Source organism: Choloepus didactylus, chromosome 1 (genome assembly GCF_015220235.1).
Source record: "Choloepus didactylus isolate mChoDid1 chromosome 1, mChoDid1.pri, whole genome shotgun sequence".
Taxonomy (NCBI): Eukaryota; Metazoa; Chordata; class Mammalia; order Pilosa; family Megalonychidae; genus Choloepus; species Choloepus didactylus.
The window spans coordinates 153,073,717-153,088,960 of record NC_051307.1 but is presented as its reverse complement, the minus strand read 5'-3'; the positions used below and the strand labels follow the sequence as shown (position 1 = coordinate 153,088,960).

At 34.5% G+C, this 15,244-nt stretch overlaps 2 protein-coding genes across 4 annotated transcripts in view; both read left to right on the top strand.

Moving 5' to 3' along the window:
- Positions 1-11,513, top strand: part of TRPC1 (transient receptor potential cation channel subfamily C member 1) — a 97,116-nt gene extending 85,603 nt beyond the window's left edge. The window contains exons 10-13 of one of the 3 annotated variants that reach the window (XM_037843294.1): positions 5,488-5,663; positions 7,927-8,128; positions 8,457-8,651; positions 9,573-11,513. In XM_037843294.1, the coding sequence (XP_037699222.1) occupies positions 5,488-5,663; positions 7,927-8,128; positions 8,457-8,651; positions 9,573-9,800 (801 nt within the window). In that variant the 3' untranslated portion in view covers positions 9,801-11,513. The remainder of the gene's footprint in view (positions 1-5,487; positions 5,664-7,926; positions 8,129-8,456; positions 8,652-9,572) is intronic. The other 2 variants (XM_037843301.1, XM_037843307.1) reach the window with 2 other exon arrangements.
- Positions 11,514-12,739: 1,226 nt separating this feature from the next.
- LOC119527590 (ATP synthase F(0) complex subunit C2, mitochondrial-like) lies at positions 12,740-13,186 on the top strand. Its single transcript, XM_037827767.1, has one exon. The coding sequence runs from the start codon at positions 12,755-12,757 to the stop codon at positions 13,175-13,177; it is 423 nt and encodes a 140-aa protein (XP_037683695.1). The 5' UTR covers positions 12,740-12,754; the 3' UTR covers positions 13,178-13,186.
- Positions 13,187-15,244: the final 2,058 nt, after the last annotated feature.

The window sequence follows — 15,244 nt, the reverse complement described above, 5'->3', positions numbered from 1 at the left end:
ACCAAACTTTCCAGAAAGAACTGACACCAATCTTACTCAAACTCTTTCAAAACATTGAAGAAAATGGAACAGTACCTAACTCATTTTATGAAGCTAACATCAATCTAATACCAAAACCAGGCAAAGATGCTACAAAAAAGGAAAACTACCGGCCAATCTCCCTAATGAGATGCAAAAATCCTCAACAAAATACTTGCAAATAGAATCCAAAGACACATTAAAAAAATCATACACCATGACCAAGTGGGGTTCATTCCAGGCATGCAAGGATGGTTCAACATAAGAAAAACAATCAATGTATTACAACACATTAAAAACTCGAAAGGGAAAAATCAATTGATCATCTCAATAGATGCTGAAAAAGCATTTGACAAAATCCAACATCCCTTTTTGATAAAAACACTTCAAAAGGTAGGAATTGAAGGAAACTTCCTCAACATGATAAAGAGCATATATGAAAAACCCACAGCCAGCATAGTACTCAATGGTGAGAGACTGAAAGCCTTCCCTCTAAGATCAGGAACAAGACAAGGATGCCCGCTGTCACCACTGTTATTCAACATTGTGCTGGAAGTGCTAGCCAGGGCAATCCGGCAAGACAAAGAAATAAAAGGCATCCAAATTGGAAAAGAAGAAGTAAAACTGTCATTGTTTGCAGATGATATGATCTTATATCTAGAAAACCCTGAGAAATCAACGATACACCTACTAGAGCTAATAAACAAATTTAGCAAAGTAGCGGGATACAAGATTAATGCACATAAGTCAGTAATGTTTCTATATGCTAGAAATGAACAAACTGAAGAGACACTCAAGAAAAAGATACCATTTTCAATAGCAACTAAAAAAATCAAGTACCTAGGAATCAACTTAACCAAAGATGTAAAAGACCTATACAAAGAAAACTACATAACTCTACTAAAAGAAATAGAAGGGGACCTTAAAAGATGGAAAAATATTCCATGTTCATGGATAGGAAGGCTAAATGTCATTAAGATGTCAATTCTACCCAAACTCATCTACAGATTCAATGCAATCCCAATCAAAATTCCAACAACCTACTTTGCAGACTTGGAAAAGCTAGTAATCAAATTTATTTGGAAAGGGAAGATGCCTCGATTTGCTAAAGACACTCTAAAAAAGAAAAACGAAGTGGGAGGACTTACACTCCCTGACTTTGAAGCTTATTATAAAGCCACAGTTGCCAAAACAGCATGGTACTGGCACAAAGATAGACATATAGATCAATGGAATCGAATTGAGAATTCAGAGATAGACCCTCAGATCTATGGCCGACTGATCTTTGATAAGGCCCCCAAAGTCACCGAACTGAGCCATAATGGTCTTTTCAACAAATGGGGCTGGGAGAGTTGGATATCCATATCCAAAAGAATGAAAGAGGACCCCTACCTCACCCCCTACACAAAAATTAACTCAAAATGGACCAAAGATCTCAATATAAAAGAAAGTACCATTAAACTCCTAGAAGATAATGTAGGAAAACATCTTCAAGACCTTGTATTAGGAGGCCACTTCCTAGACTTTACACCCAAAGCACAAGCAACAAAAGAGAAAATAGATAAATGGGAACTCCTCAAGCTTAGAAGTTTCTGCACCTCAAAGGAATTTCTCAAAAAGGTAAAGAGGCAGCCAACTCAATGGGAAAAAATTTTTGGAAACCATGTATCTGACAAAAGACTGATATCTTGCATATACAAAGAAATCCTACAACTCAATGACAATAGTACAGACAGCCCAATTATAAAATGGGCAAAAGATATGAAAAGACAGTTCTCTGAAGAGGAAATACAAATGGCCAAGAAACACATGAAAAAATGTTCAGCTTCACTAGCTATTAGAGAGATGCAAATTAAGACCACAATGAGATACCATCTAACACCGGTTAGAATGGCTGCCATTAAACAAACAGGAAACTACAAATGCTGGAGGGGATGTGGAGAAATTGGAACTCTTAGTCATTGTTGGTGGGACTGTATAATGGTTCAGCCACTCTGGAAGTCAGTCTGGCAGTTCCTTAGAAAACTAGATATAGAGCTACCATTCGATCCAGCGATTGCACTTCTCGGTATATACCCGGAAGATCGGAAAGCAGTGACACGAACAGATATCTGCACGCCAATGTTCATAGCAGCATTATTCACAATTGCCAAGAGATGGAAACAACCCAAATGTCCTTCAACAGATGAGTGGATAAATAAAATGTGGTATATACACACGATGGAATACTACACGGCAGTAAGAAGGAGCGATCTGCTGAAACATATGACAACATGGATGAACCTTGAAGACATAATGCTGAGTGAAATAAGCCAGGCACAAAAAGAGAAATATTATATGCTACCACTAATGTGAACTTTGAAAAATGTAAAACAAATGGTTTATAATGTAGAATGTAGGGGAACTAGCAGTAGAGAGCAATTAAGGAAGGGGGAACAATAATCCAAGAAGAACAGATAAGCTATTTAACGTTCTGGGGATGCCCAGAAATGACTATGGTCTGTTAATTTCTGATGGATGTAGTAGGAACAAGTTCACCGAAATGTAGCTATATCATGTAACTTTCTTGGGGTAAAGTAGGAACATGTTGGAAGTTAAGCAGTTATCTTAGGTTAGTTGTCTTTTTCTTACTCCCTTGTTATGGTCTCTTTGAAATGTTCTTTTATTGTATGTTTGTTTTCTTTTTAACTTTTTTTTTCATACAGTTGATTTAAAAAAGAAGGGAAAGTTAAAAAAAAAAAAAAAAAGAAAAAAGACAAACAAGGAAAAAAAAAAAAAAGATGTAGTGCCCCCTTGAGGAGCCTGTGGAGAATGCAGGGGTATTCGCCTACCCCACCTCCATGGTTGCTAACATGACCACAGACATAGGGGACTGGTGGTTTGATGGGTTGAGCCCTCTACCATAAGTTTTACCCTTGGGAAGACGGTTGCTGCAAAGGAGAGGCTAGGCCTCCCTGTATTTGTGCCTAAGAGTCTCCTCCTGAATGCCTCTTTGTTGCTCAGATGTGGCCCTCTCTCTCTGGCTAAGCCAACATGAAAGATGAAATCACTGCCCTCCCCCCTACGTGGGATCAGACACCCAGGGAAGTGAATCTCCCTGGCAACGTGGAATATGACTCCCGGGGAGGAATGTAGACCCGGCATCGTGGGATGGAGAACATCTTCTTGACCAAAAGGGGGATGTGAAAGGAAATGAAATAAGCTTCAGTGGCAGAGAGATTCCAAAACGAGCCGAGAGATCACTCTGGTGGGCACTCTTACGCACACTTTAGACAACCTTTTTTAGGTTCTAAAGAATTGGGGTAGCTGGTGGTGGATACCTGAAACTATTAAACTACAACCCAGAACCCATGAATCTCGAAGACAGTTGTATAAAAATGTAGCTTATGAGGGGTGACAGTGGGATTGGGAATGCCATAAGGACCAAACTCCACTTTGTCTAGTTTATGGATGGATGTGTAGAAAAGTAGGGGAAGGAAACAAACAGACAAAGGTACCCAGTGTTCTTTTTTACTTCAATTGCTCTTTTTCACTCTAATTATTATTCTTGTTATTTTTGTGTGTGTGCTAATGAAGGTGTCAGGGATTGATTTAGGTGATGAATGTACAACTATGTAATGGTACTGTAAACAATCGAAAGTACAATTTGTTTTGTATGACTGCGTGGTATGTGAATATATCTCAATAAAATGATGATTAAAAAAAAAACAAACAAAAAAGCAGGTAGTAGGGAAGGAGGAGTGTATTTTTTTTTTTTTTAGAGGAGTTACCATATTCCTATTGTCATAAGTTATTAAGTTCCCTACTGATATGGTATGACTATTCTAAGCACTCACAATTTGAAACAATGATTTTCTTCTCCAAAGTGACTGAATAAGTCTGTCATTGATTAAGATGATTGATTAAAATGTGTCTTTCTCACACATTTTGAGCTCCCTGATTCTAAAAGGTCCATGCTTCTTTTGTCAGAATTTTGCAAAGGTGCCAAGAAGGAAAGCCATAAGGCTTTGAAAGATATCAAGTGCATAAGAGTCCGGTATATTGAACCTCTCCACTATTGCAGAGTCTGTATTACTAGTTTGTGGCATGCGTAAAATTTTAGCACTCCTCTTTTACTTAATTAACTGGCACCGTTTAGTGGGCCAGAATGCCTGGCCATTTACTTGATGTTACCATTCTGTATCATTGGTAGTTAGCATATGTCATGTTTTCAGGTTTGGGTCAATTAGGAATTTTATTTGCAGCTGGATTTAATTAACTATATAAATTTGGCCTGGTTAAATTTGAGGCAGGATTTTTTTAAAAATTAATTTTGAATCTTATAGTAAAAAATGCATATGGCAAAGAAAATTTAAAAGGGTGTAAAGTGATAAACATTTGCTTACCATAACTCTAAACCTACCTTCCATAAAAAAGTTTTATTAACAGTTTCTTTTGTAATATTCCAGAAACTTCCTGTGTGTATTGAATCATATCAAAATCAAAATCTTTATCTGATCTAACTTTAAAAAAATAGAAATAGGAGCTGTTACTCATACTGTTCTGTATCCTGCTTTTTTTTACTTAATTTTTTTGGATGTCTTTCTTTGCCAGCATGTACAAATGTAATTCATTCTTTTTAACAGCAACGTTTAGGATATTCTAAATTTTCTGCTACCACTAACAATGCTGCAATAGAAATCATTTTGTATGCATGCATCTTTGTGACTTCATATCTCCTGACTAAATTCCTAGTACAGAATTGCTTGGTCAAAAGTGTAATGTCCAGTTTTTCTCCAAATATGTATGCCAATTTAAACACCGAGAGTAAAGTACCTATTCTCCAGGTTTTGAAGAAATATTGACAATGAAAGTAGGCTTGAATAAAGCTTCCAGATTTGCTATTCATGCCTAAATTACAATAGATACTCATATATTTATAGTAGGCTCTTTCATTTGGATTGCACACATAAGATTTTCTTATAATGGACTCGTGTTGAAAGAAAACTGATCACCTGGGCAAGAGAATAGGGCGTCTTGGAGGAGGAAATGCTGTTCTTTAGGATTTGGTTTAGAATTTTTTTGGTTAAGAGAATCAAATTAATTACTTTATGTCATAGTTATTTTGTTTTTTAAACTTTAAGAAACTATATAAATATAGGCATATATTTCCCTTTAGGTTTGAACAGGACATTTTCCTTTTATCCCATGCAAATTATGCCTTTTCTTAAATCTCTGTGTCTCCACCTCTACCTCCATAGCAGCAATTCAAGTCCAGATTTTTGAAATGCACCATCCGACACTCCCATTGTTGTCATGATTATAATGACTTTTTGTTGACAGCTGGATTTTTAATTTTTTCATCAAATATTTCAACCAGGTGGAATAAAAGGGAGTAGTCATATGTTTGTCTTCATTTTATTGCATGGTCATTTAATATTTTGTTTTTCCTGATAATTTTAATGAATACCTATGTAATATATTCCACAGATTTCAATGGGACAGATGTTACAAGATTTTGGAAAATTTCTTGGGATGTTCCTTCTTGTTTTGTTTTCTTTCACAATTGGATTGACACAACTGTACGATAAAGGCTATACTCCAAAAGAACAGAAGGACTGTGTAGGCATCTTCTGTGAACAACAAAGCAATGATACATTCCATTCGTGAGTAACTTTTTAAATTTTCAGTAAATATATTTCTCTCTTTCTTTTCTGTTATGTATGAATTAGTACCTATGGAAATGGTTCTTATTTTCTTTGTAAGTTCCTTTTTAAATTTGCAAACTTTAATAAATACTTTCTAAAATAAATATTTTCCATTAATCATTTAATAGTCATCTTTGCATATTGAATCTAAAATAAATAGTAGACCTGTTGTCTTTCTTCTGGCAGTCTGTCTTAATGAGGGCACCCTTAGTATTTTGGGCAAGACAGTTTTTGTTGATCCCATTATTGCAAGATGTTCAGCATCTCTGCTTCTCAAGTATTAAGTGTAAGTAGCAACTTTTAAGTATTGCTACAACCAGAAACACTCCAATATTTTCAAAAACTTCTTAGGAGATCAGTACTGTCTTGATTGAGAATCACTAGAGCTTAATGAACAATTGCTTTTCTCTAATCTAATGTATTATAAGGAACTGTACAATCAGTTGTGAGGTGATCACAATACCTGCCCCCATTGTTAAAAAAAAATGGAGAAGGTGGGGGGCAGGGATTATACATGTGTTGCATTCCTATTAGGTACCTACTATTTTGTAGTTACTTTGCATGTCATCTTATTTAAAGAATAAAAAATTAGGTTCATTACTATATTACCTCTTGTTTAAAAAAGCTTTATTTATCAAAAAATTAAAAAAAGAAAAAACTCAAACATAACAAAACAAAGGAATAAGGAAAACAACTATCCTAAAATAACTACTTTGCTTCCAATATGCTTGCTCTTACCATACCCCAAGAACATTAACAAACCATAGTCATTCCTGAGGATTCCCATGTTATTAAGATTACCCTCAATATCTTATCTGTTCTTATTAGATTATCGTTCCCCCTTCACAAGTTGCTATCTATCTCTAGTTCCCCTATATTCTACAATATAAGAGACTTGGTTTATGTTTTTTAGAGTACACATGAGTGATATACAATATTGCTCCTTCTGTATGTGTATATTACCTCTTAATTTATTAAAATATATTTTAGATTAATTTATTAAAGTATATTTTTTTTAGAGAAAGCTATGTTAAAAATATAATTATGTCTTAGAAAATGCCGAAACATTAAAGCAAGAATTTTAAAACATTGTAATTATTTCTTTCTTGAGATTGCTAAATGAACTCAATCACTTGATCTTGACAGAAACATTGAGGGTGTTTAGGACTAAATCGGTTGAATTAAATCTTCCTTAATTAATGGCCATTATTCATCTACCAAAAAATATCCAAAGAATTGTGGGAAGTATTTGTTTTGTTTGGATTAATGGGTTTTCTGAAAGTCACATTTTTATAAATCAAATTAACTGCACTGAGGAAATTTGGTATTTGAAGGATTCTGTTGTGAATTATTTGTAACAGAAAGTCATTTATTCATTCAATAAATATTTATTTTACATCTACTATATGCCAAACTGTTCTAAGGGCTAAGTGAATGAAATATCAGTGAATAAAACTATCCTCGTGGAGCTTACATTCTAGTGAGGGGAGACAGGCAGTAAATAAGATAAAATATATAGTATGTTACACAGTGGTAAGAGCTAAGGAGGCAAATAAAGCTTGGGCTAGGGAGTATATATGTATGACAGCATACAGGTTAAGACAGAATTTTAGGAAAGGCTCCACATTCAAGGAAAGACCTAAAGCAGTGAAGAAGCAAGCTATGAAGATACCTGGAGGAAGAACATTTACAGGGAGAGGAAACAGTGAAGGCAGATGGCCCTGAGGGGAGCATGGCTGGCATGTTCAATGAAAAGCTGTGAGGCCAGTCTGGCTGCAGTGGAGTGAATAAGAGGGAGAGTTCTAGGAGATGAGGTAAGAGAGGTAATGGTGGGTGGGTCGTATAGGAAACTATCAGTCCTTGTAAGTACTTTAGGCTATTGAGATTGGGAGCCATTTGAAGTTTTTGAGCAAAGGAGTGACAAAATCTAATTAGGTTTGACCAGCATCATACAAGCTGCTCTATGTTGAGAACACATAGAAGGTGGCAAGGGGTTAAACAGTTGGGAATAATTTATCTTCCTTTAAGTCTGTTTTTTTTTTTTTTTTTGTTTAAACTAAGGCATATCTGTACTGTGGGGATCAGCCTCATTTGTTTTATAAAGTATTATACTTGCATTGTCAAAGTTTTCTTTAAATAATTTTGATAGAAATGATTCATTCATTTCTGCTAATTAATTTCCTTCATTTCCTTTTAAACAGAAATGTAATTATCTTTACAGGTTCATTGGCACTTGCTTTGCCTTGTTCTGGTATATTTTCTCCTTAGCACATGTGGCAATCTTTGTCACAAGATTTAGCTATGGAGAAGAATTGCAGTCCTTTGTTGGAGCTGTTATTGTTGGTACATATAATGTCGTGGTCGTGGTCGTGCTTACAAAACTGCTAGTGGCAATGCTTCACAAAAGCTTTCAGTTGATAGCGGTAAGGGTTCATTCTTCTAAAAATTTATATTCCCTTCAGATAATACTAAATGTATACATTGCATAATGCAACCAAAGGATTATAAGAACTAAGAAATCATATAGTTTTTAAATTAAATATAGATTTTTAAAATGTAGGTAATATATAGTAATTGTAAATCTTTTACCTAATTTTTGCCTATGAGGTGTGGAAACATTTGGACAATTTAAAATGGTCTCTCTCTCTCCCTCCCTTTCTCCCTTTCTCCAAATATGTGTTTATGTGTGTGTGAGTGTGTATATATATATGTATACACATCTATATTGCTTTTTCATTACACTTGTTACAGAATCATGAAGACAAAGAATGGAAGTTTGCTCGAGCAAAGTTGTGGCTTAGCTACTTTGATGACAAATGTACATTACCCCCACCTTTCAACATCATTCCTTCACCGAAGACTATCTGCTATATGATTAGTAGCCTCAGTAAGTGGATTTGCTCTCATACATCAAAAGGCAGGGTCAAACGGCAAAACAGTTTAAAGGTAAGAAATTAAGAGTTGGCATTGCAACGTGAAGTTTTCACAATTCCTAATCTCAGAAATTTCCTAAAGCATAAATGTACAAGTTCTTTGAGGGCTGTTACTGACTTTTTTTCACTGCTGTATACTTAGTGCATGGCATATTATCTAACATAAAGTAAATATATTTATTTAAATATAAATAAATATTTATTCAGATAGAGCCATGATGTTTAAAGTTTTCATATTTCCCCCAAATATGAAACCTCTTCTCATAGTGTTAAAACATGGGAATACCTATTCTGTCAGTATAGATAAAGTATGACTACTGCAATTAAGCTCATATTTTTCTGGTGGCTTTTCTTGGTAAACTTTTTCTGTAAAGGGCCAGATAGTAAATATTTTAGACTTTGTAGTCCAGAGACAAAATTGAGGATGTTATGTAAGTACCAATAATGACAAAATATAACAATATAACAATAACTGAGTATTTTTTTTTGTAATATAGGTCTGTTAAAGAGAAGAGTGGAATTCTTTTTGCCGGGGGAGTGGGAGGCAGATAAAATTTTGCTTAACTGGCATTCGGTTAGTGTTCCCAGTCATCAAAATGATTGCAAATGTTCCATCTATAAGAACCATTCTTAGCTGGCAAACAGGTTGGCTTATGGGTTGTAGTTTCCTGATCTGGGCGATAAACTCAGGTTTCAAAAAACTAATTTTTTAAAAATCAAGATAAGGATACAGATGAGTGAATAAAACAAATGTGCAGGCTAGATTTGTTTTAAACAAGCTAAAATTAAATATTGTTTTGCAACATAAAGTGGCAAAAATACAGCCTAATAGAGTTTTCAAAAATAAGTTTTTCTATCTGTGAATATTTATTTAAAACCCATTTAAGTATTGTCTCTGCACATTGTTAGTATCGTATTATTGTTTGTTTTGAAGGAATGGAAAAATTTGAAACAAAAAAGAGATGAGAACTACCAAAAAGTGATGTGTTGCTTAGTGCATCGTTACTTGACTTCCATGCGACAGAAGATGCAAAGTACAGATCAGGCAACTGTGGAAAATCTAAATGAACTGCGCCAAGATCTGTCAAAATTCCGAAATGAAATAAGGGATTTACTTGGCTTTCGGACTTCTAAATATGCTATGTTTTATCCAAGAAATTAACCATTTTCTAAACCATATAGAGAATAATTTTCAATAATCAATCTGAATGATTTGTTTGCATAACTTGCAATTATATTAATAAGGTATATATTAAAATAAAGAATAAAGTAAAAGCCATTCTTTAAAATATTTATAGCATAAATATATGTTATATAAAATATGTATATAGAATTAGTTTTTTAAAACTGTTAATGACTTTTTTACAGGAGCAAAATAGTTTAGGTAGATAAGTTTTGTTAGCATGCTGCTTGGTTTTCTTATTTGGACAGTGCTTTTATATTTTCTTTTTATGTTTAAGAGGGGTAGTTATAACTATACACACTGCTCTGAAGGTTTTGTAAAATGGAGATCAGCAAATGTGGGCTCATTTCCTTCCATAGGATATAGGAGAAATAGAGAAGTTATGGTTTCTTAAATCTTTATTTTAGGAGTTCACGTATAGTTCAGTGTTTACTGTTTAGAAGGATAGTTTTATCTGAAAAAATAGTCTATTTTTTTTTCTTTCTTATTTTGTTATAATCTTAAGCAGCAAAGAAAAAAATCTAAGGAATATTTGAATCTATTTATGTCTATAAATTTAAATTCACTTCAATTTTTGTTATTATAATATATTTACTTTTACATTGTTGAAATCACTTTATATTTTAAATTTTTCTCTTTTCACTTAATAGTATTTTATATATACTTTTCCATGTGTTAACATAGACCACATATTTGAATTTTTCTAGAATTATGTAGCTTTTGAAATATTTAGTTAGTAGATGTTTTTATTTTGTATTTATTGATTATGTTTATAAGTTTACATAGCCGCATCTCTAAGGTTAGGTATTTGGTTGCATTTAATTTTTCCTTACATAATAGTGTGATTTTTTTTTTCCTTCAAATTGGGGTGAATGTCCATGGATAACAAAAATAACACAACATAAGAGTTTGGGATATATTTGTTTATCATGTCTGACCACAACCTGTTTTATTTTTGTAAACATTGGACAGCCCTTTAATGTAAGAACTTATTTTGTATTTGGACTAATGTTCTTGAGCTTATCTTCCAAAGTATTTTCCACGGAATTTAACATAGCTTCTATATGAGTGACTTCATGCCTCTTTTAGGATCATTCTTGCTACTTAAGATGAAAAGCATTTTTTTTAAGTAGGGAATAAAATATGTATTTAAATTTTTTCACTGTTCACGGAAGGGATGTAGTTTAAAATTTTAGTAGGCTACTGCTGATGTATTCTTGCAGCATTTCCTGTTAAGAGGATGTTATCTAATCATATTACCTTATCATTGTCTTCTTAACTGAATTTCAGATAGTCTGAAGGCCACAGGGTGCAGGTAGCCCTTGGTCAATAAGCACCAGTGATCCAGGGATCATTGTGTAGATATGTTAGTATTGTGTTTCATCTTGCTTTTTTATTTTTTGTTTTTTAATTTCCAAATAGTAAGTGTTCCCTCTTTTGGGCAAATTCTAATAAAATTGTTTACTGTAAAATTATATATTTTGTCTACTATGGGATTATGCACTTCCCAATTGGGATTTTACATCAGGATTTTTAGTCATTCTAAAAAATACCTAATTATTAAATCAGAATATTTATAGAGTGCCTACTGTATGCATGAGTTACTTATAAGGTATACTTTGAATGACAGAATATTGTAAGAAAAAAAGTGAATAAAATGACATTAGATTATAAATTGACGATAGTCTGTCCATTGTATTATCTTACTTCTTACTGAGAAATAATTCACGTATTATAAAATTCAGCCTTTTAAAGTCTACAAGTGGGTTTTTTTTTTATATTCACCAAGTTGCCTACCATCACCACTATCTGATTGCAGAACATTTTCACCCCCCCCCAAAAAAAAACCCTTACCCATTTGCAGTCACTCTCCCAGACCTTGGCAACCACTAATCTACTTCTGTGTTATGGATTTACCTATTCTGGACATTTCATATAAATTACATTTCATATAAATTATATCATACAGTAAGTGACCTTTGTGTTAGGCTTCTTTAGCATAATGTTTTCAAAGTTCATCCATGTTGTAGCAGGTAATAGCACTTCATTCTTTTTATGGCCTAATAATATTCCATTATATGGATATGCCTCATTTTGTTTATCTAGTTGATAGACATTTTGGTTGTTTCCACTTTTTGGCTATTATGATTAATGCTGCTATGTACATTCATGAACTGGTTTTTATGTGGACATATATTTTCATTTATTTTGGATATATCCTAGAAGTGTAATTGCTGGGACATATGGTAACTTCAAGTTTAACAAAAATTTTTGATGAACTACCATACTTTATGAAGTAGCTGTACGATTTACATTCCCACACTTCACGTGTAATATTGTGAATTACATTGATTGATTTTCATATGTTGAACCAACCTTGCATCCCTAGGGTAATTCCCCCTTGGTCATAGTGTCTGTCCTTTATTTATGTTGCTGGATTGTTGTGTTAGTATTGTGTTGAGAATTTTCACATCCATGTTCATGAAGCTTATTACTCTGTAATTTTATTTCTTTCCTTTTTTTGTGGTGGTGGTTGTCTTTGTCTGGTTTTGGTATCAGGGTGAAACTGGCCTCATAGAATGAGTTGGGAAGTTTTCCCTCCTATTCTTTATAAGAGGTAGTTAAGAATTATGCTAATTCTTTAAATATTTGGTAGAATTCTACAGTGAAGCCATCTGGTCTTGGGATTTTCTTTGTGGGAAGTGTTTTGTTTTGTTTTTACTAATTCAGTCTCTTTGCTTTTATAAGTCTATTCATACTTTCTCTTTTTTCTTGAGTCTGTTTTTGTAGTTTATGTATTTCTAGGAATTTGCCCATTTCATCTAGGTTATCTAATTTGTTGATATAAAATCATTAATAGTCCTCTCTCGCTATCCCCGCCCCCCTCACCTCTCTGTCTCCTCTGCACTGGGAGCAGCTCTCACCCCCCAAAAATGTATATCTGTACCAAGTTCGTCTCCTCTCCTTCCTTGGTCAGGAGCATCTCTCAGCTGCTGAGCCGACCATTGTCGGTAGTGTTGCTGAAACGGCTTGAGACACTGACAGATGAGAGCCTCAGTAGCTTGGCAGCCCCACGTCTCCTGACCTCACTTATTTCCAGTCACAGCTTCCAAACCAGCACCGTCTCAAGGGACATCGACACAGCAGCCAAGTTCATTGGGGCTGGGGCCGCCACAGTCAGGGTGGCTGGCTCTAGGGCTGGGATTGGAACTGTGTTCAGGAGCCTCATCATTGGTTATGCCAGGAACCCTTCTCTGAAGCAACAGTTCTCCTACGCCATTCTGGGCTTTGCCCTCTCGGAAGCCATGGGGCTCTTTTGCCCGATGGTGGCCTTTCTCATCCTCTTTACCATGTAAAGGAGCTGTCTCCACCTCCCATAATTCTTCTTTCTCCCATGTTTCCTCTGCTCTGTGTGTTCATTTTCCTATACCTCCCCAGGCAGCCTGGGGAAAGTGGTTGGCTCAGAGTTTGACAGAGGGAAGACAAATAAATACTGTATTAATAAGAAAAAAAGTCATTAATAGTATTTCTTTTTTTTTTTTTTTTTTTTTTTTTAAATCATCATTTTATTGAGATATATTCACATACCACGCAGTCATACAAAACAAATTGTACTTTCGATTGTTTACAGTACCATTACATAGTTGTACATTCATCACCTAAATCAATCCCTGACACCTTCATTAGCACACACACAAAAATAACAAGAATAATAATTAGAGTGAAAAAGAGCAATTGAAGTAAAAAAGAACACTGGGTACCTTTGTCTGTTTGTTTCCTTCCCCTACTTTTCTACACATCCATCCATAAACTAGACAAAGTGGTGTTTGGTCCTTATGGCTTTCCCAATCCCATTGTCACCCCTCATAAGCTACATTTTTATACAACTGTCTTCGAGATTCATGGGTTCTGGGTTGTAGTTTGATAGTTTCAGGTATCCACCACCAGCTACCCCAATTCTTTAGAACCTAAAAAGGGTTGTCTAAAGTGTGCATAAGAGTGCCCACCAGAGTGACCTCTCGGCTCCTTTTGGAATCTCTCTGCCACTGAAGCTTATTTCATTTCCTTTCACATCCCCCTTTTGGTCAAGAAGATGTTCTCCGTCCCACGGTGCCAGGTCTACATTCCTCCCTGGGAGTCATATTCCACGTTGCCAGGGAGATTCACTTCCCTGGGTGTCTGATCCCACGTAGGGGGGAGGGCAGTGATTTCACCTTTCAAGTTGGCTTAGCCAGAGAGAGAGGGCCACATCTGAGCAACAAAGAGGCATTCAGGAGGAGACTCTTAGGCACAAATAATAGTATTTCTTTTAATCATTTTTATTTCTATTAGGTTGGTAGTAATGTCCCCATTTCGTTCCTGATTTTAGTTATTTGAATCTTCTTTTTTTCATCAATCTATCTAAATGTTTGTCAGTTTTGTTGATCTTTTCCTTTTTGGTTTTGTTGATGTTTTCTCTTGTTTTTCTATTCTCTGTTTGAAAACAGAAACTGGCATCTTTCTTATTTCTTTCCTTCTGCTTTCTTTGTGTTTTGTTTGCCCTTTTTCTGGTTTCTTAAATTGGAAGGTTAGATTATTGATTTGAGATATGTCTTGTTTTTTAATATAGATGTTTATGGCTATAAATTTCCCTCTGAGCACTACTTTCACTGCATCTCATAAATTTTGGTATGTTGTATTTTTATTTTCATTCATCTCAAAGTAATTTCCAATTTCACTTGTGATTTCTTCAGTGACCTATTGTTTATTTTGGAGTATATTGTCTAGTTTCCATGTATTTTTGAATTCCCCAAATTTCTTTCAGTTATTGATTTCTAATTTCATTCCATTGTGGTTGGAGAAATTTGTATGGTTTCAGCACTTTTAAATATATTGAAACTTGTTTTATCACCTAACATATGGCCTTCCCTGAAGAATGTCCCATATGTACACTTGAGAATAATGTGATCTTCTGTTATTTTGGTAGAGTGCTCTATAGATGCCTGTTAGGTCTAGTTGGTTTATGGTACTGTTCAAATCTTCTGTTTCCCTGTTGGTCTTCTAAGTGTTATATACATTATTGAAAATGGGGTATTAAAGTCTCCAACTGTTATTGTTGAACTGTCTGTTTCTCACTTCAAGTCTGTAATTTTTTACCTTATGTATTTTAGGGGCTTGTTTTTAGGTCTTATGTCTTTTGTATTCCTCTGTTCCTCCATTACTTTCTTCTTTTGTGCTAAATAGATATTTTATAGGGTACTACTTTAAATCCCTTGTCATTTCTTTTAGTATATTTTACTGTATCTGACTTATTTCATTCAACATTATATCTTCAAGCTTCTTCCATAAAGTAGCACATATCAGAATGTAATTCCATTTTAGGGCTGAATAATATTCCATTTTATGCATATGTCACATTTTGATTATCCAGTTATCTTCCTATG